We start from the raw sequence: 25,123 nt of genomic DNA on the forward strand, positions 1-25,123 counted from the left end.
AAATATACTGCAGCCATAATTACTAAATGAATTAAATGAAATCTTTTGAGCAAGTTGAATGTGTTTGACTCCTAAATATAACCCCAGCTTTTCTTGGAATTTACAGGTTCATAAGTGTGTTTTTTAATGTGGTTACCTGTGTATGAGCTGCTCTTATAGATGTAAACAACAGCCTTCTGACCCAGAACATCACCTCTGAGGTGAGGGGGTGCATTTATACGGCACAACACCGGTCCTGTGGATCAACACTTGAGCTGCATGTAGTTCAGAGTAGACCGCCTCCTCCTCCTCCTCCGCCTTCTCCTTTTCACCTCCTCCTCATTCTCCTCCTCCTTCTCCTTCTTCACCTCCTCCTCCTCCTTCTCCTCCTTCTCCTCCTCCTCCTCCTCCTCCTCCTTCTCCTTCTTCACCTCCTCCTCCTCCTTCTCCTCCGCCTCCTCCTCCTCCCCATCCTCCCCTTCCTTCTCCCCCCCTCCTCCTCCTCCTCCTCCCCCTCTTCCTCCTCCTCCTCCTTCTCCTCCTACCCCTCCTTCTCCTTCTTTGCTTCCTCCTTCTCCTTCTTTCCTTCCTCCTCCTCCTCCTCCTCCTCCTTCTCCTCCTCCTTCTCCTCCTCCGCCTCCGCCTCCTCCTCCTCCTCCCCTTCCTTCTCCCCCCCTCCTCCTCCTCCTTCTCCGCCTCCTTCTCCTCCCCCTCCTCCTCCTCTGCCTCCCACTCCTCCTCCTCCTCCTCATCCTCCTGCAGCCTGCAGCCTGCGGAGGGCATCAGCTGCGGCGCACAGGGCGGGTTCAAAACGCATCCTCCTTCTCCTTCTTTGCTTCCTCCTCCTCCTTATCCTCCTTCTCCTCCTCCTCCTCCTCTGCCTCCTTGTCCTCCCCCTCCTCCTTCTCCTCCTCCTTCTCCTCCTTCTCCTCCTTCTCCTTCTCCTCCTCCTCTGCCTGCAGCCTGCGTATGGCATCAGCTGCGCGCACAGGGCGGGTTCAAAACGCCTTCAGCTCTCTCGCTTCATCACTGAGAACTTCTGAATCCAGTCCGCACTGATCGATGATGGTGGTGGTGGTGAAGCTCAACTCAGTGCAGCAGGAGCGCTCTGGATCTGGAGGTTTGACGTCTTCTCGGAAATAATGCATTAATAATAATAATAATAATAATAATAATTCAGCATTTACGCGCCGCGAACACGTTGAGAGCGCACACGCGTGAGGCTGAGCCATAAACGCTTCCTGTGCATGAGAAAGGTGAGTTTCCTGCTCCCTCTCTCAGCCTCGGGCTTTAACGCTTCAGCTCCTGCGGGGATCCAACGTGTCTTTAGACGCAAGGAGGATGGAAACGCGCAGGAGCTGCACGTATGTGACACTTTCTGGAGTATGACTGGGTGTGTTTGCGCTCACCTTTCGTTTCTTGTAACACGTGCAGATGTCACACGCACACACACACACAATAGAAATGATTTGGATTTATTTAGATTCTGTTTGTATGTGAGTGCGATCCAGGGAACATGAGTCAAACTGGTGTCGATTATTCATCTTCAGATTGGCTTTTTTCAGTTTTTGCAAATGAGCCAGTGGGTGTGACACACTCGGCAGCAGTGCACACTGTGATAGAGAGCAGGTTCATATCTGTTCAACAGGGTAAGCTTTATGATCTGTCAGTGGCGTGCACAGACTTTCTGAAGGGCAGGGGCGAAAAGGAAAAGAAAGGACACATACTGTACAGGTATAGCGCATTCTCGCCACTGAAGAGGGACCTTTAGCACAGGTTTTAGCTTCAAGAGGGACCATTACCATAGGTTTTTGCTCCGAGATGGCACTTTAGCACAGGTTCTGGCTCCTATGGCACTTTAGCACAGGTTCTGGCTCCTAGAGGGCACTTCAGCACAGGTTCTGGCTCCTAGAGGGCACTTTAGCACATATTTTTCCTCCTAGAGGGCACTTTAGCACAGGTTCTGGCTCCTAGAGGACACTTTAGCACAGGTCCTGGCCCATAGAGGGCACTTAAGCACAGGTTCTGGCTCCCAAATGGGAACTTTAGCACAGGTTTTGGCCCCTAGAGGACACTTAAGCACAGGTTCTGGCTCCTAGAGGACACTTAAGCACAGATGCTGGCTCATAGAGGGCACTTAAGCACAAGTTCTGGCTCCCAAATGGGAACTTTAGCACAGGTTTTGGCCCCTAGAGGGCACTTTAGCACAGGTTCTGGCTCCAGAGGACACTTAACCACAGGTTTTGGGTCCTAGAGGGCACTTTAGCACAGGTTTTGGCTCCTAGAGGACAGTTTAGCACAGGCTTTAGCTCCTAGATGACACTTTAGCACAGGTTCTGGCTCCTAGAGGGCACTTTAGCACAGATTCTGGCTCATAGAGGGCACTTTAGCACGGGTTCTGGCCTCAAGAGGACACTTTGGCACAGGTTTGGCTCCTAGATGACACTTTAGCACAGGTTCTGGCTCCAGAGGACACTTAAGCACAGATTTTGGCTCCTAGAGGGCACTTTAGCACAGGTTTTGGCTCCTAGAGGACACTTTAGCGCACGTTTTGGCTCCTAGAGGGCACTTTGGCACAGGCTTTAGCTCCTAGAGGACACTTTAGCACATGTTCTGGCTACAGAGGACACTTTAGCACATGTTCTGGCTCCTAGAGGGCACTTTAGCACAGGTTTGGCTCCTAGAGGGCACTTTAGCACAGGTTTTGGCTCCTAGAGGGCACTTTAGCACAGGTTCTGGCTCCTAGAGGGCACTTTAGCACAGGTTCTGGCTCCTAGAGGGCACTTTAGCACAGGTTTGGCTCCTAGAGGGCACTTAAGCACAGGTTGTGGCTCCTAGAGGACACTTTAGCACAGATTTTGGCTCCTAGAGGACACTTTAGCACATGTTCTGGCTCCTAGAGGGCACTTTAGCACATGTTCTGGCTCCTAGAGGACACTTTAGCACACATTTTGGTTCCTAGAGGGCACTTTAGCACATGTTTTGGTTCCTAAAGGGACCTTTAGCACGGGGTTTTCAACAATTCATCCTTTACACGTCAGTGTGATCTATAACCTAACATGCATGACTTTAACAAAAGGTCAAGAAGAAATAAGTGACTAGTTTTATAATTATATATTATAAGTGTCGTGCATTTTTCTATTTCATATCTTCAGAAATAATTAATTCCAGGAGGAAATGCTTCAGGTTAATAATTATATCTAGTTCTCTTGCATCACACAGTGGCAGTGTTGTTTATCTCATCTTATATTCACACTGTGGGATCAGGAGTGAGTAGTTGAACATTTGTTGTGTGATATTTTATTCATAAAAGATAAATTCTGTCTGAAAAACTTGACTGCTCCTGCTTTAAACCTGTGGGACTGGCTTCTCTCTGAAACATGTTTCCCTTAATGATAAACACAGACTTATCACTCAGCTCGACTCCATGCTTTATGGTTTTACAACACATTTCCTGATCATTGTTTGGTCTCGGCGCTCTTATCGACCTCGTTTCCAGCTCATTTCCAGCTGGTGCGGTTGATTGATTTAGATTTTGTTTGTATGTGAGTGCGATCCAGGGAATATCAGTCAAGCTGGTGTCGATTATTCATCTTAAGAATGGCTTTTTTTTCAGTTTTTGCCAACGAGACGGACCTTTAGCACAGGTTTTGGCTCCTAGAGGGCACTTTAGCACAGGTTCTGGCTCCTAGAGGGCACTTTAGCACAGATTTGGCTCCTAGAGGGCACTTTAGCACAGGTTTTGGCTCCTAGAGGGCACTTTAGCACAGGTTTTAGCTCCTAGAGGGACCTTTAGCACAGGTTTTGGCTCCTAGAGGACACTTTAGCACAGGTTTTAGCTTCTAGAGGGCACTTTAGCACAGATTTGGCTCCTAGAGGGACCTTTAGCACAGGTTTTGGCTCCTAGAGGGCACTTTAGCACAGGTTTTAGCTTCTAGAGGACACTTTAGCACAGATTTGGCTCCTAGAGAGCACTTTAGCACAGGTTCTAGCTCCTAGAGGGACCTTTAGCACAGGTTTTGGCTCCTAGAGGGCACTTTAGCACAGATTTGGCTCTTAGAGGGACCTTTAGCACATGTTTTGGCTCCTAGAGGGACCTTTAGCACAGGTTTTAGCTTCTAGAGGGCACTTAAGCACAGATTTGGCTCTTAGAGGGACCTTTAGCACAGGTTTTGGCTCCTAGAGGGACCTTTAGCACAGGTTTTAGCTTCTAGAGGGCACTTTAATACAGATTTGGCTCCTAGAGGGCACTTTAGCACAGGTTTTGGCTCCTAGAGGGCACTTTAGCACAGGTTCTAGCTTCTAGAGGGCACTTTAGCACAGATTTGGCTCCTAGAGGGACCTTTAGCACAGGTTTTGGCTCCTAGAGGGACCTTTAGCACAGGTTTTAGCTTCTAGAGGGCACTTTAGCACGGATTTGGCTCCTAGAGGGCACTTTAGCACAGGTTTTGGCTCCCAGAGGGACCTTTAGCACAGGTTTCAGCTTCTAGAGGGTACTTTAGCACAGATTTGGCTCCTAGAGGGACCTATAGCACAGGTTTTGGCTCCTAGAGGGACCTTTAGCACGGGTTTTAGCTTCTAGAGGGCACTTTAGCACAGATTTTAGCTTCTAGAGGGCACTTTAGCACAGGTTTTGGCTCCTAGAGGGACCTTTAGCACAGGTTTTGGCTCCTAGAGGGACCTTTAGCACAGATTTGGCTCCTAGAGGGACCTTTAGCACAGGTTTTGGCTCCTAGAGGGACCTTTAGCACGGGTTTTGGCTCCTAGAGGGTTTCCAGCTCATTTCCAGCATGGTACGGTTGATTGATTTAGATTTTGTTTGTATGTGAGTACGATCCAGGGAATATCAGTCAAGCTGGCGTCGATTATTCATCTTAAGAATGGCTTTTTTTTTAGTTTTTTGCAAACGAACCAGTGGGCGTGACACACTCTGCAACAGTGCACACTGTGATAGAGACAAAACTTGGGATTTACACCCTTAGTATTCCTCTTTTTAGCTTGTTTTCATTTTCTATTCATTTTAGCACCTTAAGAGCCAGGAGGAGGCTTCGGGGAAGACCCATGACTAGGTGGAGAGATTATAGGCGCACTCACACTGTGCTTTCCGCACCGGGCCAAAACAGGTTTTTCGGCTAAAGCCTAGTGCGTTTGACCAGTGTGAGTGCAACCGCTCCGCGCATAACTGCGGCCAGCTGGCCGTCCACAGGAGGTGGGCTTTTGTAGAGCGTGTTAAAACTCTGATGGCGAGTTTCGTTTTTGTGGATCCAGGTTATCCAAAGAAACCCTGGGGATGATCAGCGTATTCGTGGTCCACCCCTCTGATTCTCCTGACCATTGTTCGGAGTTCATATTCAGAATCTGCACTTCCAGCATGTTTATTCTAGTTATCACAGCACACTTGTTCAGCTCATCTCATCTCATCTTCAGCCTCTTATCCGGGGTCGGGTCGGGGGGGCAGCAGCTTTAGCAGGGGACCCCAAACTTCCCTTTCCTGGGCCACATTAACCAGCTCTAACTGGGGGATCCTGAGGCGTTCCCAGGCCAGTGTGGAGATCTAACCTCTCCACCTGGTCCTGGGTCTTCCCCGGGGCTTCCTCCCAGCTGGACGTGCCTGGAACACCTCCCTAGGGAGGCGCCCAGGGTTCATCCTTACCAGATGATCCTGAACCACCTCAACTGGCTCCTTTCAACGCAAAGGAGCAGCGGCTCTACTCCGAGTTCCTCACGGATGCTGAACTTCTCCCCCTCTCTCTAAGGGAGACTCCAGCCCCCCTCCTGAGGAAACACATTTCACACGCTTGTACCCGCGACCCACTTGTTGCTGCACGTAAAATAAACAGAAACATTAATACGCAGTCTGACATTTGCACGTCAAACTACATCTCTGTGCTACAGATTAGTCTGTGTTTGTTCAATTCTCTTTATTGAATTCACTTAAATTCAGGGAAATGAATTGAATCACATGCAACAAACTTCTTGAGGGCATGTTAGAAAAGAACATTAAACATGCCTGACTAAGTAAGCAAAGGCATCCTACGCATTATGTCCTGACAGTTTGACAGTGACCATGTGGGTTGCTCAGCTTTGATTGATGGTGTCCTGACACCGTGAGCAAACATCAGTCACTGATAGATTTCATATGTGGTCGACGTACCTTTGTGTAAACACTGAACGTGACCGCAACTGTATGACACATCTGACCCAATACGGGTTCTAATCTCCCTTAAGAAAACCGTCGTTATTAGGCGTCATCCACTCCCTGATAACACCTGGACCCTGTGTGCTTTCAGTAGACTTTGATTGGAGATAATGTTCATTTATTACTGACTCAAATGTTCTGTGCAATAGAGACACACATGTGCTAACACTGTCAAAGATGTGGTGAGACTGGGGTGTGCACCGCCGTCGACCAAAAGCGTGTTCACACTAGTTTTTAGTTCCTTTTTTGAACTACTCTATTTCTGTCAGGCAGCTTTATTCTTTTTTAGTCTGGACCAGAGACTGTAAACCTAAGCCACTGTGACGTCACCTCATTGGTTTGTGAACTTCCGTTTTGAAGGTAGGGGTTTGGCGTAGAAGTGACCGTATTTGGAGGAGCTACGCAAGGGATGTTTCAAAGCTCAGTTCAACGCTAAAGAGGAAAACTTTGACCAATTTCCAGTCGTCTGACGCCAGTGATCTGATGAGTGAGCAGGGAGCTCCCGACGCTGGCGCCGTCTTATTTCTGCTCCCATTTCGTGCGTAAATAGAGACGTACGTCATCAATGTTGTAATTGTCGCTGTCCTCGTGCTTTCAGCGTTCCTTAACGTTGGAATGGACGTTAAAACATCCTCTAGAGGGCGTCGCTCCGATTCAAAAGTTACCCCAGTAAACAACACCCTGCATCACTTGAGAAGGAGGCAAAATGGCGGGCAGCGTTGTAGACAGCGCTGATCTGTGAGACCCCGAGTGTGGACGGAGAATTCCAGACACTGATTTCACAGATGAGAGAAACGGATGAACGTAGCTTTCACTATTTCAGGATGTCCGTCGGGGCTTTTGATGACTCGCTCGCTCGCTGATATTCGTGGCACACTTTTCGTCCAGTGCTCGACACTGCCCCCAGGATTTTTAGGTGGTACTGCAACGCTTGGTCCGTATCAGTACGCACCCGCAAGCTTTCAGTCTTTGATGGTGGAAAGTGAGTTTTATTGTCCAGTGTGGGTCTGAGGAATTAAACCCTGTCAACTGTTCCAACTGTCAACAGGTCTATTTGACTCTAAATGGGACCATAATCTACTAAGAGCGTACTCACACTATCCATCCGTACCGTGCCCAAGCATGTTTCACGGCTAAAGTCTAGTTCGTTTGACCAGTGTGAGTGCAACTGGTGCTTGCTGTCCACGGCCCGTTTGGGAGAGGTGGGCTTTTGTAAAGCACGTTTGCACATGTACGAGCACGAGCGTGCGCACGTGTAAGAGCACGAGGCCTACGCCGGTTCTGAGGTCATTTCCTGTGCGCCTGTTGGGACGTAGAAAAAAGAAGGAGGGACCATGCACAGACATTTCAAACAATGGCGGTGAAAGGTTCACGTTGGTGTGATGTGGAGGTGGAGTGTTTACTGCAGATTCGGTCGATGAAAAGATTCAAAAACAGTCGACAAGACGCACAAAAACTCCGAGGTCTACGGAAAGATCTGGAAACAAGGCCACGCATCGCCATGACGTCATCAATGCGTGTGACGTGTTACGGCGTGATGACGTATAGGCAGCAAGAAGCATTCGCCGAGGCCCAGGTAGTGTGAGTACAAACGGGCCTGGAGGGGGGGACAAGGACCCTAAAGCACGGGGCACGGGACGGGGGTGCAGTGGGAGGGCGCCGAGGCTGCAGAGAATTACACAAAGTCTGCTGTCCTGCTATTCGCCTCTTCTGAGGAGGGAGAAAGCATCCACCCATTAGCCCAGCCTGCTCATCCTCTGGACCCTTTTAGGGGTCTGGAGATGCTCCCAGCGGACATTAGAAAGGAAGGGCGGCTGATTTCCAGGAGGAGAAAGACGTGAATCCTCTCTGGATGACTTTTATACTTTCGCATTCCTAGTGATGGGAAGGGAATTTCGGTAACGAGGGTTTGTTCAGTGAAGATTTTGAGTCAATCGGCTCTTTGTGGTATTTTCATCCATGTGAAACTTAACAGAAAGATGCACATGATGAAGATGAGCTCGTAGTTTCATTACATCACTACCTTGACCATATGAGGAGTTTGATAATACGTTTCTTAGGCTTCCCCAAGAAAACCTCCCTCCAGGTTTCAGTGGAAACCTCTAATCTCTCAAGGACATTTGGAGAATTTAAACTGATAACTATCCTTCAAAGGGTCAAGTCACACAAGTGTATTTTATAAACAAGTTACAAAAGAATGTGATAATGACTTGTTTCTCCTACAGTAACCCGTATGGCCTACGGTGTATATAAAGTGCTTGCAATAATATATATTGTAGAAGATGTGTGGCGTCCGCGGCTGTTCACAGTATCTTTGACCCAAAACACAGTTCGGGAAACTTTGAACAAAACAATTCCAAGGAATAAGAGTTGTCTTTGTAACAAAAGACAATAAGAGAACATGCTTTGCAACATGGAAATGAAGGAATTACAGAGGAGGAGTGTGCACGCGTTATCATTTGAGATAAGAGCGCGTGACGGCCGTACATGTTTGAATATTGTTTGTTGGAGACAAACATAAAAGAACGATATGATGATGCTCCACTGCTTTTCCTACTCTCGAGATTTGATTCAAGTCCAACAATGTGTGCGTCTCTACTGTATGTCTGCTATTGTAATTGATTTTTCTACAACAGACCCCAACTGTGAAAGTGATGTATTTGCTACAGCTCAAGAGGTTTAAAGTAAGTCTACGTACAAGCGGCCAAAATGTGTTTCCTCAGGAGGGGGGCTGGAGTCTCCCTTAGAGAGAGGGGGAGAAGTTCAGCATCCGTGAGGAACTCGGAGTAGAGCCGCTGCTCCTTTGCGTTGAAAGGAGCCAGTTGAGGTGGTTCAGGATCATCTGGTAAGGATGAACCCTGGGCGCCTCCCTAGGGAGGTGTTCCAGGCACGTCCAGTTGGGAGGAGGCCTCGGGGAAGACCCAGGACCAGGTGGAGAGATTAGATCTCCACACTGGCCTGGGAACGTCTCAGGATCCCCCAGTTAGAGCTGGTTAATGTGGCCCGGGAAAGGGAAGTTTGGGGTCCCCTGCTGGAGCTGCTGCCCCGAGACCCGACCCCGGATAAGAGGCTGAAGATGAGAAGAGATATTCAACCTTTAGCTTTAAAACTTTTGACTGAACCAGGAGCTCTGAGCAGTGGAGCTGCTGAGGTATTGTTGGAGGAAATATCAGATGTTAGGAATCCTCATAAGACAGACAATGACAATATACTAAGACATCTTAAATATGTCGGTTTGTATGCGTGAGTGGAGAGATGTCTGTCTCCTCTCCGATGTGTGTACAAGGGGTTGTTTTGCGATGCCGGTGCTTTGACTGATAACAAGGCGTCGGTCCTTGGGCGGGTTGGGCTATAAAATGACATACACTGTGGAGACACTTGCCGGTGTCTGCGATCATGTACTGAAGTGCTGAAGCTTCTCTGATCAGTTGTCATAAGACTATATATTCAAGTCAGCTGAGGCCCTCAAGTCATTTCCTTATGCATCATCTGGGAGAATCATCAACACTGGCATGGCATCGTGCATCAACATCGACGCTTAGGCTCGTTTTGTACAACTGAAAGTGACAGCTGAGAGACCAACACAAACAGGACGAACGTAGAACCTCGCTTTGCCTCTGCATTTTATGTAAACCTTACCCAAGTCTGGGCTTTTGTGTCTCTTTGTCGCTGTTTTGAGTCTATATGTAGTAAGTTTGTGTGTCTTTGTGCTTCTTTTGTGTCTCTTTGTCGCTGTTTTGAGTCTATATGTAGTAAATTTGTGTGTTTTTGTACTCTCATTGTGTCTCTTTGTCGCTGTTTTGAGTCTTTATATAGTAAGTTTGTGTGTCTTTGTACGTCTTTTGAACGTAGCACTGAACTGAAGGCAGTCAGAATCAGGACTGAACGGTGATGCATTCACTGACTGTTGTACATATTGTATATAAATCAAAGTGCATTTGAAAGGTGATGCGACCGCTAGCTTCTCTAGAATCTAAGTGATTCGAATCAGCAAAGTAAAGTCACTACTTTCACGCGTCTGAGACTCAAAGACTCAGACAAAACGTTCAATTTGAGCTGAAACAGTGGTGCGTTGAGTTAACACGCATGGCGCCCTGGTGTTGTTTGATCTGTGTGTAACTCCTTTTCTCCTTGTCTTTGAGCTGAAGCATCTGAGGTCAAAGATCAAATCACTCACTCACTTCTGCTTGTGCAGGTTCCTCCACCTGGCGGTGTTGTACGCGAGCGTGAAACCAGCAGCACCGAGTCAGTTCGTTTGGGATGGGCCACAAACCGCTCCCGCCTCACCTGAAGAAGTTCAGACGGCTGGTGTACATCAGTCCTGTCCTCACCGTCCTCTCTCTCAGCCTGCTGGTGTGGACCTACAGGTGGGTGAAATCATCCTCCCAGTCTTGCTTACGGTGCGTTGTTGGTCCTGGGAATTCAAGGCTATAGCCCCGGTTCAACTGGGAATAGGAACATCTAACATGATAATAGGGCTACACGGTGGTCTGGTGGTTAGCACTGTCGCCTCACAGCGAGATGGTTCCTGGTTGAATCCCTGCTGGGGCCCTTCTGTGTGGAGTTTGCATGTTGTCCCCGTGTCTGCGTGGGTTTTCTCCGGGTTCTCCGGTTTCCTCCCACAGTCCAAAGACGTGCAGGTGTTCGGTTCATTGGTGACTCTAAATCGCCCGTAGGTGTGAATGGTTGTCTGTCTCTGTTCGTCTCTAAGGGCGCACTCACACTGTCCTTCCGCACCGGGTCAAAACAGGTTTTTCGGCTAAAGCCTAGTGCGTTTGACCAGAGTGAGCGCAACCGCTCCGCGCATAACTGCGGCCAGCTGAGAGAGGTGGGCTTTTGTAAAGTGCGTTTGCACATGTACGAGCACGAGCGTGAGGCCCACAACGGTTCTGACGTCATTTCCTGTGCGCCTGTTGGGACGTAGAAAAAAGAAGGAGGGACCATGCGCGGACATTTAAAACAATGGCGGTGAAAGGTTCACGTTGGTGTGATGCGGAGGTGGAGTGTTTACTGCAGATTTGGTCGATGGAAAGATTCAAAAACAGTCGACAAGACGCACAAAAACTCTGAGGTCTACGGAAAGATCTGGAAACAAAGCCACGCATCGCCATGACGTCATCAATGCGTGTGACGTGTTACGGCGTGATGACGTATAGGCAGCAAGAAGCATTCTCCGAGGCCCAGGTAGTGTGAGTACAAACGGGCCTGGAGGGGGGGACAAGGACCCTAAAGCACGGGGCACGGGACGGACACACAGTGGGAGGGCGCCCTTATTTAAATAAGATTTCCTTTGATGATGATGATTATATGGAAGCATACGTCCAGGTTTACAGCGCTGGATTTGAGGAAACTCTGTCATATTTCAGTGTTTTGTTCGAGGATAGACACTTTGCATCTCTTCTCTATGGGTTTTATTTTCAGATTTTGCATCAGGGAGATTAAGGGGCAGCTTTTGTTTCTACTTCCTTCTGGTATTTGTTTCACCGCGGGGAATTCTTCCTGGGAAAAGGGAGTTGATGTTGGCAAGAGTTCCTGGTGGTGTATGTCGGCTGTGTGGATCCAGAACCTCGCTCTGCCTCTGCATTTTGTAAACCTTACCCAAGTCTGGGCCTTTGTGTCTCTTTGTAGCTGTTTTGAGTCTTTTTGTAGTAAGTTTGTGTGTCTTTGTACTTCTTTTGTGTCTCTTTGTCGCTGTTTTGAGTCTTTTTGTAGTAAGTTTGTGTGTCTTTGTACTTCTTTTGTGTCTCTTTGTCGCTGTTTTGAGTTGCTTTGTGGTCCCTTTATAGGTCTTCATACTCCCTTTATGTCTCTTTGTAGCTGTTTTCAGTCTTTTTGTTCTAAGTTTGTGTGTCTTTGTCGCTGTTTTGAGTCTTTTTGTTCTAAGTTTGTGTGTCTTTGTACTTCTTTTGTGTCTCTTTGTTGCTGTTTTGAGTCTATATGTAGTAAGTTTGTGTGTCTTTGTACTTCTTTTGTGTCTCTTTGTAGGTGTTTTCAGTCTTTTTTGGGTCAGTTTGTGTGTCTATTTACTCCCTTTGAGTCTTTTTGTAGCCATTCTTGTACATTTGTATTCCTTGTGTCTCTCTCTCAGCTGTCCGATGGACTAAACTGTCACTAATCATGCACGAGCACACCATGTTTACTGACTTTTGAGACGGAAATGTGTTTCTGAGAGCGCGTTTCTTCACACTTGGTTTTGTAATGAGGATCTAGGCTCAGTGGTGACATCGGTTAAGTGTTAACGGTTTCATCAGCGTACTTCCACATCCGACATGAAGGTCGACGGCAACAACTCAAAGCTCCGTTGGCTCTACATTGAGCTACGATTTCATAATGAACGAGTGTATACAATATTTCTGTTGCGACATGTGTTCTTTGTAAACTCTCTACTTTGCATGATTGCTAACATGGAGTCAAATGTTTGTTTATTTACATTTATTTGCATAAATTCAGGAAGTGACAACACACATTCTGTTTAAGACACTTGATGAGAAAAAGGGGGTTCGGGATACATAAGATTTTCTCTTCTTCTCCTTTTCAGGCACAAGTTGCGATCAAATGTTGCTGTTTTCTGTGCAAATGCTATTGTAATGAATTCATTCATTCATCTTCAACCTCTTGTCCCTGTCGGGGTCACGGGGGACTGGAGCCAATCCCAGCTGACATCGGGCGTGAGGTGGGGTCCACCCTGGACAGGACGCCAGTCTATCACAGGACACATAGAGACGAACAGAGACAGACAACCATTCACACCTACGGGTGATTTAGAGTCATCAATGAACCCAACACCTGCACGTCTTTTGACTGTGGGAGGAAACCGGAGAACCCGGAGAAAACCCACGCAGACACGGGGAGAACATGCAAACTCCACACAGAAGGGCCCCAGCCGGGATTCGAACCAGGAACCCTCTCGCTGTGAGGCGACAGTGCCAAATGAATGAATGAATGAATTAATGAAACCTGCGTGGTTACTTTAAAGTGTGTTGAATCACAATCAAGTGTCTGAAGTGCTGCTTTTGGAGATGCACGCAAAAGCATGAATAGAAACATCGTAGTTGCCGCTTGACTTCATCTGGTGTTGGTTTTTTTAATCGTCTCATCTCGTCGCACCCTTTTCTTCCGCAGCGGTTTAATGGCAAACCGACAGGGGAATTCATTTGCCTTTTCGTTCAGAGATTTCCTGGAGACTTGGTAAAACATTAAGCTAAATTTGTGTGCTAACCAATAAAATGTGACATTACTTCCTCCTTTGCCTTCAGTGGACTTTAGTCATCGGGTCTTTGTCACTTGATGAATTGCTTTAGGGCGCACTCCCACTGTGCCTCCGTCCCGTGCCCCGTGCTTTAGGGTCCTTGTCCCCCCCTCCAGGCCCGTTTGTACTCACACTACCTGGGCCTCGGAGAATGCTTCTTGCTGCCTATACGTCATCACGCCGTAACACGTCACACGCATTGATGACGTCATGGCGATGCGTGGCTTTGTTTCCAAATCTTTCCGTAGACCTCGGAGTTTTTGTGCGTCTTGTCGACTGTTTTTGAATCTTTTCATCGACCAAATCTGCAGTAAACACTCCACCTCCGCATCACACCAACGTGAACCTTTCACCGCCATTGTTGTTGTTGTTAAATGTCCTCGCATGGTCCGTCCTTCTATTTTCTATGGCCGAGCAGGCGCACAGGAAATGACCTCAGAACCGTCGTAGGCCTCGTGCTCTTGCTCGTGCTCGTACACGTGCGCACGCTTGTGCTCGTACATGTGCAAACACGCTCTACAAAAGCCCACCTCTCTCAGGCGGGCCGTGGACGGCCAGCTGGCCGCAGTTATGCGCGGAGCGGTTGCACTCACACTGGTCAAACGCACTAGGCTTGACCCGAAAAAACGGTTTTGGCCCGGTGCGGAAGGACAGTGTTAGTGCGCCCTTAATGTGCCTGCCTCATCCTTTTTTTTGGGGGGGGGGGGGGCCAGTCTCTTTTCTTTCTAAAAATGGAGAAAATAGTGGATATAACTAGCCTCCTCCTCTCTTACCCCTTGACTTGTTCTTTTTTTGCCAGTTTTTCAATCCTCTATTAGACAGGATGGACAGGAAATAGGGTGAGAGAGAGCGGGAGAACCTAGGACCTCTTTACACGGGGCGACTGCTCTAACCACTGTTCCACCCCTTGAATTGTTCATTGAACTTCTTTGAAATCCTTTTCTGTGGCTCCACAGGCCCGATAGGACCTTCCAGTCCTGGACCCAGTACTACAGAGCAACCAGTACCCCTCAGATCCCAGTGCAGTCCACAGTGTCTCCAGGAGGACAGACGGGTAAACTATCTGCTGTTCAATGTCAAAGTCTTTGTCAGACACGTGACGAAAGAGAACCTTCCTCCACTTCCTGTCCTCCTCAGCGGCTGTTTGTTATACAACTTCCCATTTCCTGTTTCTGAACCTCTCTTTCATAATCACTCTCCATTATTAGTATTCATTGTCTTTCACTGATTCTATTTTTAACACGGGGAAACAATATAGGCGTGTTACCATCGGGGTAAAATGGCCCGGGAAAGGGAAGTTTAGGTCCCCTGCTGGAGCTGCTGCCCCCGCGACCCGACCCCGGATAAGAGGCTGAAGATGAGATGAGATGGGACCATTGGGGTAAATGTGTCCGCTTGGATAGCTTCAGGCCACGCCTGATGTCCGTGGCCCTGAAGCGAGTAATGTCCGTTTACTCGCTGTGTTTTCGTTACAAACGAAGGCCCCAGAGGGATTTAGGCGACTCCGGAGGTGACGTAGCACCCTGAATGGGTTTGGATCATCCGTGATCGGCTGATCTGTGACACAGCGGCGCGTTCTTCCTCCAAGTGAGAGATACAGAATAGTTGTAGTTGTAGATCTAAGGTGGCCCGTATGATTCACAACATCAACATACATTTTGATAAAAATGACTGAACCGTGCCTTTCATCAACATAGAGAAGGGCGTTTTTAGCTTTCTATGTATGTAGCTGTATACTTGACCTTATCTTAAGAGTAGGTTAACACGTCCCCGCCCTGTTTCACCTCTGGGTGTGGTTAGGTGTAGTCAGCACAGCAGGGTGCCTTTGTTGCACCTGTAACCACACCCAACAGTGATGTGATGTGGTCCTGGACTACAACTGTACATCACTGCAGACGTGAGAGGTTACGCCACTGTAGGTCAGCAAAATCAGGAGTATCAGGGTTTATATACAGCACAGACCAGAAGTTTGGACACATCTTCTAGGTCAAAGAGTTTCTTTATCTTCAGGACGATGAAAATCGTAGATGCACTCGGGGACACTTTCAAAGTCCCAATGATTCGGGCTGACTGAACTAATGACGGCCGCTTGTTTTGCCGCTTGCCATAATACAAATTTTAACAGTCAGTTCAGTGGGACTATCAGCTGTGGATCCACCTGACTTCTGATGCTCCCAACCCCATTTATAAGGCAGGTAATCCCCCTTATTGAAGCTTCCAGGGCGCACCGGTGGAGGGGAAACCATTTCAGGTGACGACCTCCTGAAGCTCATCAAGAGAACGCAGAGTGTGTGCAAAGTTACTCTGAAGAAACTACAATATCAGGCGTATTTTCAGTTGTTTTACACTTTTTTGTTAAGTACATATTTCCACACGTGTTCATTCATAGTTTTGATGCCTTCAGTGTGAAGCTACAACAGGGATGTCAAAGTCAAACACATCAGAGGGCCAAAAAAACAAATTTGCTACAAGCCGAGGGCCGGACTGGTTCAATGTTTATTAAAACATTATTAAAATGATTGCAAATAAGCTATTGAACCAAGACCTAACACAGTGTACCGTATTTTTATTTAATAATTAAATTAATAATCCAATATTTGTGTACGGCTCTGTCAGTAATTTCAAGGAAAAGATTTTCAACAGGCAAACAGCAAAAAATAAAACATGTTCCTTAATATCAAGATAAAGACACACAGCTGTGTGAACATGTGCTTCAAACACCCTGTTGTCATCGTCCACCTTCCCTTTAGCCGTTATTGGGGGGTGCTGAAAGTTGACATCTGCCCTGAATGCTGATGAACTCACTTGCGGCGCTGCAGTGAGTTTGCGGGCTACTGTTTCATTGTGGGTAATGTAGTTTTGGTGCGTGAGAAAACACCAGCAGGCGGCTGTGGCGTGCGGGCCGGATCTAATACTAATCAAATATCATCCCGGGGGCCAAGATGATTCATTCGCAGGCCGGATCTGGCCTTGACTTTGACACCCATGCTCTACAATGTCAATAGTCATGAAAAGAAAGGAAACCCATTGAATGAGAAGGTGTGTCCAAACTTTTGATCTGTACCGTGTGTGTGTGTTAGTGTGTCTATGCAAAGTTTTTAAATTGTGCCGTTTCATTACATTCATTCATCTTCAACCGCTTATCCCGGGGTCGGGGTTGCGGGGGGTGCTGGAGCCGATCCCAGCTGACATCGGGCGTGAGGCGGGGTCCACCCTGGACAGGACGCCAGTCTATCACAGGACACATAGAGACGAACAGAGACAGACAACCATTCACACCTACGGGTGATTTAGAGTCATCAATGAACCGAACACCTGCACGTCTTTGGACTGTGGGAGGAAACCGGAGAACCCGGAGAAAACCCACGCAGACACGGGGACAACATGCAAACTCCACACAGAAAGGCCCCAGCGAACCTGGAACCTTCTTGTTGTGAGGCGACAGTGCTAACCACTACACCACCGTGTAGCCGCCGTTTCATTACATGTTTGAAAAATCCACGAGAACAGCCTGGTCTGAGACGCTCCTTTATAGTGCCTGTCTCTTTAAGCCCAGTCTGCTCTGATTGGTCAGCGATTCAGGGTCTCTCTATCTGTGCTCTCGCTCTCTCTTTACCCTCCGTTTAAGCCGCGTAGATGACCAAATAAAGAAATCCGTAACAGGTTGAAGAAAGCTTGAGCGGAGAGTAGAACAATACTGTATATATCTAAAAATATACATGAAAAAAAGATTTTATTGTGTGATCACTCCAACTTAAACATTTATTTTCTTTCTATTCACTGCTGTTGCGATGCGAGTGCAGAGAGATGTGCAGCTTTTGTAGAAAGACAACTGTTGACATTTAACCTGTTTGACCCGTGCAGTTCCTCCGGGACGAAGCGTCTCTTTCGTGGCGGTGAACGGGACGAAGACGGTGCTGGTGGCAGCTTACCAGGAGCACCGCACGACGATTAAGGAGGTCAGTGAAGCTTCACTTCCTGTGGTGATTATTGGACGTAAAGTGGCGATAATATAGGATATAATGCAGAAATATAAACAAAACGCTGTAGGACTATTCACACCAACAGTAAAAGAGCGACAGAATATCATGAAGCTGAGAAATGGGTCAGAATGAGGGGATAAAAATGTAACTTACATGCTCCTCAGACGTTTCTAACAACCTCATTCTTGTCTTCTGCTGTCAGGTTCGTGTTATTGCAGTGGTGCTGAGGAGCGAGGCGGTTGCCTATCGCTGCCTCCTCCGTTGTCAGGAGCAGCTGCGCGTCTCGGAGGGTGTCGGCAGCATCCACAGGGATCACTTTGGCTTTGCGTACGGGACGGCAGACATCATGTGTCCTCTCCCCTCAGGCTGCGACAGCCCGTCTCACATTGCCGTGACCTCCGCTGCAGACAACTCTGAAGGTACCCAAGGGTTCTGCACATCGGGGTTCAGCTAGGCGCCGTCGGTCCACGGGCAGATCTCTATGGATGCCCAGAGAAGGAATCCTGTTGACTTTAGTGGTCAAACTGGATTGGCACCAAATGTTCACGGTGCCCAGGCGACGTTACTTAATGACTTTGCTGATCTCTTTCCTTCTGCACGCCAACGTGAGGTTCACATCTGTGGTTTCGCAGGAACAATCTCAATAACTGTTGAATGGATATGTTGTTGTTTTTAAAATTGTACCCACCTGAGTGACTGCACGGTTTTCTTTCTGAACTGTTGAATGGAATTGACAGGAAGTTTGTTTGAACTGAACCAAGTAGGGGCGACACGGTGGTCTGGTGGTTAGCACTGTCGCCTCACAGCGAGAGGGTTCCTGGTTCGGCTGGGACCCTTCTGTGTGGAGTTTGCATGTTGTCCCCGTGTCTGCGTGGGTTTTCTCCGGGTTCTCCGGTTTCCTCCCACAGTCCAAAGACGTGCAGGTGTTGGGTTCATTGATGACTCTAAATCACCCGTAGGTGTGAATGGTTGTCTGTCTCTGTTCGTCTCTATGTGTCCTGTGATAGACTGCCGTCCTGTCCAGGGTGGACCCCGCCTCACGCCCAATGTCAGCTGGGATCGGCCCCGCCCCCCGCGACCCCAACAGGGACAAGAGGCTGAAGATGAATGAATGAATGAACCAAGTGGAAAAATGAAGCCAATACTGAAGCGCCAAAAAACCTGCAGTTCCTCCAATGGCCACTTGAGGCCGTATTTTTATGTTGCAGACATTTACTTTGATACTTCAATAAGCGGCATCATCATTTCAAAATTTAGATTGATGACGAGATAGCCTACCCCCAAAATACCATGACATTCCCATCAGCTGTACTGTGTTTATGCTAATTCGAGAATGTCAGCATGCTAACACCTTGCTGGACAACAAGTCATTGAATAAGTTGAATAAGTGACTTTTCTCAATCTCTGGGTCTTCTCCGTGCACCCTTAGATACGCGTGAGCAGCAGTTTTTGGAGGTGCAGAACAGGAAGGCGCAGAATGACTCTTTTCCCTACAATTTCACCGTCTGCCTCTCCACCATGTTCGATTTCTCCAACGTACTGCAGGTAACGTTACGCAACACCGACTTTACGGTTGTTTTCAAACTATTCTTACGTCAAGAAAAGACAATACCCCATTTTCCAGACTATGAGTCGCTCCGGAGTATAAGTCGCACCAGCTAAAAGATGCATAATTAAGAAGAAAAACATGTATAAGTCACATTATGAGACCAAGAACATACGTTTCATCAAAGGAGAAATTAATTTATATTCATCGCCTTGGCAACGACCTGGGCGTGGAGACGTTACTGCACCGCTGACTCTCTCTCCCGGCAGCTCGTTGTTCCAGCACCTGTTTGTGAACGTGTTCCTCTGCTGTGGCCATCGAGCTTTTAGCCGTAATGAGCTTTTTTATGTTTTCTTCAGTGCAGTTTGAGAATCCTCCACTTTTCTCCAGTCCATCACAAGTTTCTCGCTCTCTCCAAACTTTCTTTCTGCTGCTCCATCACCGTTTTCATCTTCAGTGCTACAGGAGTAACAGGAGTGGCAGATTCTGGCGCACGAGCCTAGCGCGCCCTCTGTCAGTGTGACAATAACTAACATGAGAAATTATATATATATAACCCAAAGAACCAGGTCACGGGTCCAAGCGTCTGAAATGTGTTTCCTCAGGAGGGGGGCTGGAGTCTCCCTTAGAGAGAGGGGGAGAAGTTCAGCATCCGTGAGGAACTCGGAGTAGAGCCGCTGCTCCTTTGCGTTGAAAGGAGCCAGTTGAGGTGGTTCAGGATCATCTGGTAAGGATGAACCCTGGGCGCCTCCCTAGGGAGGTGTTCCAGGCACGTCCAGCTGGGAGGAGGCCTCGGGGAAGACCCAGGACCAGGTGGAGAGATTAGATCTCCACACTGGCCTGGGAACGCCTCAGGATCCCCCAGTTAGAGCTGGTTAATGTGGCCCGGGAAAGGGAAGTTTGGGGTCCCCTGCTAAAGCTGCTGCCCCCGCGACCCGACCCCGGATAAGAGGCTGAAGATGAGATGAAGTTATATATTTTAATATACTGTATAAGTCGCACCTGAGTTTAAGGCCAAACAAAACAATAAAAAGTGCAACTTATGGTCTGGAAAATACGGTTCTTACAGTTTTCTAAAGTATCATGATTGATACAGGTCCGTCACAAACACACAAAGTAGGAGAAGCTCAAAGAAACCTGGAGAAACCCAGGCTGCGCTGTATCTGAGTGCTCCTGGAGTGTGTCAAACGAGTCCCTGTGTTGTCTTGTAGCTGGTGCAGAGCTTGGAGATGCTGCAGTTACTGGGGGTGGACAGAGTGGTCGTCTACAAGACCAGCAGCAGCCCGGAAACACAGCGCGTCCTGGACTACTACGCATCCAAAGGTGGAGTATTTTAATAGTGTGGTGGTGTTTTCCTCTCCTCGCAGCAGCAGAGGCGTTTCACCACCTTCACTTTCATTGTGTGAAGAGTGTGAGCGGAGCAGCCAGACGCCCCTTTCCCCGCGTTTACGTCCTTCCTTCAGCTCCCCAGGAGGACGATAAAAGGCTGTTTTCAGTGTTCAGTGTCCTGATGTCCAGGCCCACGACAACAGCGTGTTGCCTCAGTGCCTGGAACGTTTTTTCTTAAAGCCTTTACTAACAAGACGACCCCATTGTACGGTGTAAACGTAGTTTTATAGGAAAAGCCAGAGGAGAGGATGAGGTTGGTGTTCAAACGTAAATGGGACAGAGAGAGTTGGACAGGTGGTTGAATGATTGAGACACTAAGGGCGCACTCACACTGTTCCTCCGCCGCGTGCTTTAGGGTCCTTGTCCCCCCTCCAGGCCCGTTTGTACTCACACTACCTGGGCCTCGCGCAAATGCTTCTTGCTGCCTATACGTCATCACGCCGTAACACGTCACATACATTGATGATGTCATGGCGATGCGTGGCTTTGTTTCCAAATCTTTCTGTAGACCTCGGAGTTTTTGTGCGTCTTGTCGACTGTTTTTGAATCTTTTCATCGACCAAATCTGCAGTAAACACTCCACCTCCGCATCACACCAACGTCAACCTTCAAATGTCTCATATCCCTAAAGATCTGTCCAACCTCAGCTAAAAGGTTTGCAAGTCATTAAACAATAATAATTAATTAAAGTATTTAACATTAGAAATATGCATATAGTATAATCCTGGCGCGGTAATGGTGGTGGCTGCCACTTACGATGAAGGATCATAACATATATAATCTAAAAGTTAAGTCATTTCCCAGACCCTGATGCAGACCGAGAGCATGTCGGTCGAGCTTCCTGCCTTTATGCTTGAAAAATAACATTTTCTACGTGTGTGTGCGTTACAGTCAAAACACACTGCTCTGATTACAACGCACGCAGAGGATGACTCCCGTCTCTGTTCAGGACGCCATGACGTCATCATATCTTTACATAACATACTTGTTTGCTGCTATATGAACGCTCTGAATGTTTATGCAAAACCTCCTGGATCCTGTTTTTTCGTACCTTTACCTGCTTCACCAAAGGGCGCCTGTGGGACCAGCTCTCACTTACTTCTCCCACAAGTTCCCTAGAATGTAACAGAGATGCCGAACTCTAACCTCCTCAGCTGCTAACGCCTGCTTTCTAATGTCTCCCCAGGTTTAGTAGAGGTGATTCCTTGGTCTCTGTCCAGGTTTCTGAATGTATCTCGGGGCTGGCTGCCCTCACACGGTCCGGGGGACCTCCACTACTTTGGCCAGATTCCAGCTCTCAATGACTGTATTTACAGATACATGTACCAATCCAAATACGTGGCCCAGCACGATATGGACGAGCTCATACTGCCCCAGGCGGTCAACAGGTAACACTTTGTTTGCATGCGCGAAATGAGACCATGTCTTTGGATGAATCAAACTTTAGTCTCATATCAAACTGAAGAACCCCTCCCTTCAAGGATGTGTTGTTCATATGTTCCCTGAAACATCTGACATTGACTTTACGCATGGGTGCAGATCCCGGGGGGGGGGGGGGGGGGGACTTAGGGCGCACTCCCACTCCCACTGTCTGTACCGTGCCCCGTGCTTTAGGGTCCTTGTCCCCCCCTCCAGGCCCGTTTGTACTCGCACTACCTGGGCCTCGGAGAATGCTTCTTGCTGCCTATACGTCATCACGCCGTAACACGTCACACGCATTGATGACGTCATGGCGATGCGTGGCTTTGTTTCCAGATCTTTCCGTAGACCTCGGAGTTTTTGTGCGTCTTGTCGACTGTTTTTGAATCTTTTCATCGACCAAATCTGCAGTAAACACTCCACCTCCGCATCACACCAACGTGAACCTTTCACCGCCATTGTTTTAAATGTCCGCGCATGGTCCCTCCTTCTTTTTTCTATGTCCCAACAGGCGCACAGGAAATGACCTCAGAGCCGTCGTAGGCCTCGTGCTCGTGCTGCCACACGTCACACAGGCTTAAGAACCAAAAACCACACAATCTTCTATTTTTCAGCAAGAATAACATCTGAAAATGGACAGAAATTAACATCAGTGACAACCAGGATTATAGCTTTCTCGGACGTTAGCATGTAGCTATGTAACTAAGCTAGCATTGGAATGACTGTGGATTAACGTCATAGCAGCACTTTGTACCTTTTTAAAGATCCCCAACAAAGGCGTCTAAACCAAAAACTACACAATCAAACACTTTCCAGCAGGAATAAGGTCTGAAAATGGGGAGAAATTTAAAACATTGGCAACAAAGATGCAGCTTTCTCTGCTGTTAGCATGTAGCTAGTAACGTCTAGCAGTGTATGTAACATGTTATAATCATAACAAATATTAATCATAACATTTATTTACATATTTTTACGTAATTTAAAATGTTTCTGGAGTTTCTGCCGTAAAATCATCCCAGGCTCTTTCGGCAAATACACGGATGTGGCTAACAGTGGTTAGCTCGGGGCAGTACGGTGAAGGCATTCAAAGGTCTTTTTTAACCACTAATACTGCTGAAAATAACACCAAACCTCTGCAGCAGCATGAGAAGAGTCCCTACACACACAACAAAGCAGCAACAGCGTAGTTAGTGAAGCCAGAGTTTATTAAAAGAGTGTTTTAAAGACTTACGTACTGGCCCCTGTACCAGCTCCTCTCATAGTAAAGTCCATTACAGTGGATTATCAAAGTCAACCCCAAAGGAAGGAGCCCATTGGTGCTTTGTTGTGTGTGTAGGGACTCTTCTCATGCTGCTGCAGAGGTTTGCTGTTATTTTCAGCAGGATTAGTGGTTAAAAAAGACCTTTGAATGCCTTCACGTTCTGCCCCGAGCTAATCAGTGTTAGCCACATTCGGCTTGTTAGCTTATTTGATGAGCGTATTTACCAAAAGAGAGCCTGGGACTACTTTACGCTGGAATTTAAGTAATCTAAGTCCTACATATCCATGTGTGCTTCCAACTTTCGTATCTTCTGCTGTTGCGTGTTATTTATTAACTGTTTGTATACCGCTTTTTATAGACGTGTGTGTTCTTTCTTTTATCACCAGTTGGACGGAGCTGTTGCCTCTGCTGGAAAAGAAATACGGCGCCGACCGGTGTTACATGTTCGAGAATAACGTTTTCCCCAACACCGTCACGCAGCCTCCTCCCCCCTCCCAACCTCCGCCCCCGCTGAGCTGCTGCCCCGGCTGGCAGAATGTGTCCGGAGTGAACATCTTGGCTCACCTGTACCACGAACCCATCACTGCAGAGACCTATGACAGCAACTTCAAGATCATCGTCAACCCCCGGGATGTGGTCGCCGCGAGCGTCCACGGTCTGCTGAGCTCAAACCGCGGCTGCTCCTGGGTGGACAGGAATATAGCACGGATGTACCACACAAGGTGGGCCCATGGTTGTGTAGTTTCTAAGGGCGCACTCCCACTGTGCCTCCGTCCCGTGCCCCATGCTTTAGGGTCCTTGCCCCCCCCTCCAGGCCCGTTTGTACTCACACTACCTGGGCCTCGGAGAATGCTTCTTGCTGCCTATACGTCATCACGCCGTAACACGTCACACGCATTGATGACGTCATGGCGATGCGTGGTTTTGTTTCCAGATCTTTCCGTAGACCTCGGAGTTTTTGTGCGTCTTGTCGACTGTTTTTGAATCTTTTCATCAGTGTCTCCATCAGAGTCTCCATCTTGTCAGACTTTGACTCCGCCTCATTTCCTCTGGCCAAAAAAGGGCATGTATGTGTCGTTGGGGGGAGGGGCGTACGTCCATCTGGCTGACATTTACCTCCGAGGAGAAGTGAGGGCCAGGGGCTAGCTGTCACTCAAGAGGCCACGCCCGTAATTATTCGTTAACTTTAACCTCCAATAAAATAAAAGCTAGCCCCTCCCCCTCAGTGTTGTCATGGAGATATGACCTAAACATACAGACTAGAATGTTCTTTTGTCCTTAAACAGGTTTAATGATGCTGTGTAAACGGCCTGTTTAACATGGGGGTCAATGAGAAACTGCTCTGTTATGAAACCTGCCTAACCCTAGTGGACACTCAGAGAACTGCGGTTTTGGCACTTCCTGTTTGGAAAGCCAAACAGGAAGTGGCTGTGGTGGGGGCTCGGCACCGGCCAATGGCTGTGAAGAAGTCATTGAGCATGTGTAGGAGAAAGTGCTGCATAATCCCCCCCCCTAAATTTCTTGCACGCTTGCTGCTAGCGTGTGTGGTTACGCCGCGGCAGTATTTAACCGTCATGTCTCTTTTTCCTGTCTGTGCAGAGCTCCAAGACAAACCACGCTGACACCGGAGCAGCTGATTTACGACGGCCGCCTGCTGAGCTACAGCGCCCGCCTCGCACCGAACGTCAACACTGTGTTCAGAGAGAGTGGACTTCTACCAGAGGACGGCGTACAGTAGCCTCCTGCTTGCTCGCGTGTGTGACGATGATTTTTACGACACGCAGAACGCTGTGCTCAGAAATACTGCTTTTGCGTGTGGTGGTTTGCACTGTCGCCTCACAGCGAGAGGGTTCCTGGTTCGAATCCTGGCTGGGGCCCTTCTGTGTGGAGTTTGCATGTTGTCCCCGTGTCTGCGTGGGTTTTCTCCGGGTTCTCCGGTTTCCTCCCACAGTCCAAAGACGTGCAGGTGTTCGGTTCATTGATGACTCTAAATCACCCGTAGGTGTGAATGGTCGTCTGTCTCTGTGCGTCTCTATGTGTCCTGTGATAGACTGGCGTCCTGTCCAGGGTGGACCCCTCCTCACGCCTGATGTCAGCT

General features: G+C 48.1%; 1 protein-coding gene across 1 annotated transcript; it reads left to right on the forward strand.

Annotated features, from left to right (window-relative positions):
* Positions 1 to 1,280: 1,280 nt before the first annotated feature.
* On the forward strand, positions 1,281 to 24,763 carry LOC310947358 (uncharacterized protein; the record flags this gene model as incomplete). The annotated part of the gene is made up of 10 exons (XM_083914148.1): positions 1,281 to 1,343; positions 10,374 to 10,545; positions 14,384 to 14,481; positions 17,292 to 17,386; positions 17,613 to 17,829; positions 18,840 to 18,955; positions 20,168 to 20,279; positions 21,532 to 21,733; positions 23,412 to 23,747; positions 24,625 to 24,763. The coding sequence occupies exons 2-10, from the start codon at positions 10,439 to 10,441 to the stop codon at positions 24,761 to 24,763; spliced, it is 1,422 nt and encodes a 473-aa protein (XP_083770274.1). The 5' UTR covers positions 1,281 to 1,343; positions 10,374 to 10,438.
* Positions 24,764 to 25,123: the final 360 nt, after the last annotated feature.

Source organism: Echiichthys vipera, assembly GCF_963691815.1.
Source record: "Echiichthys vipera genome assembly, chromosome: 5".
In the NCBI taxonomy this organism is placed as follows: Eukaryota; Metazoa; Chordata; class Actinopteri; order Perciformes; family Trachinidae; genus Echiichthys; species Echiichthys vipera.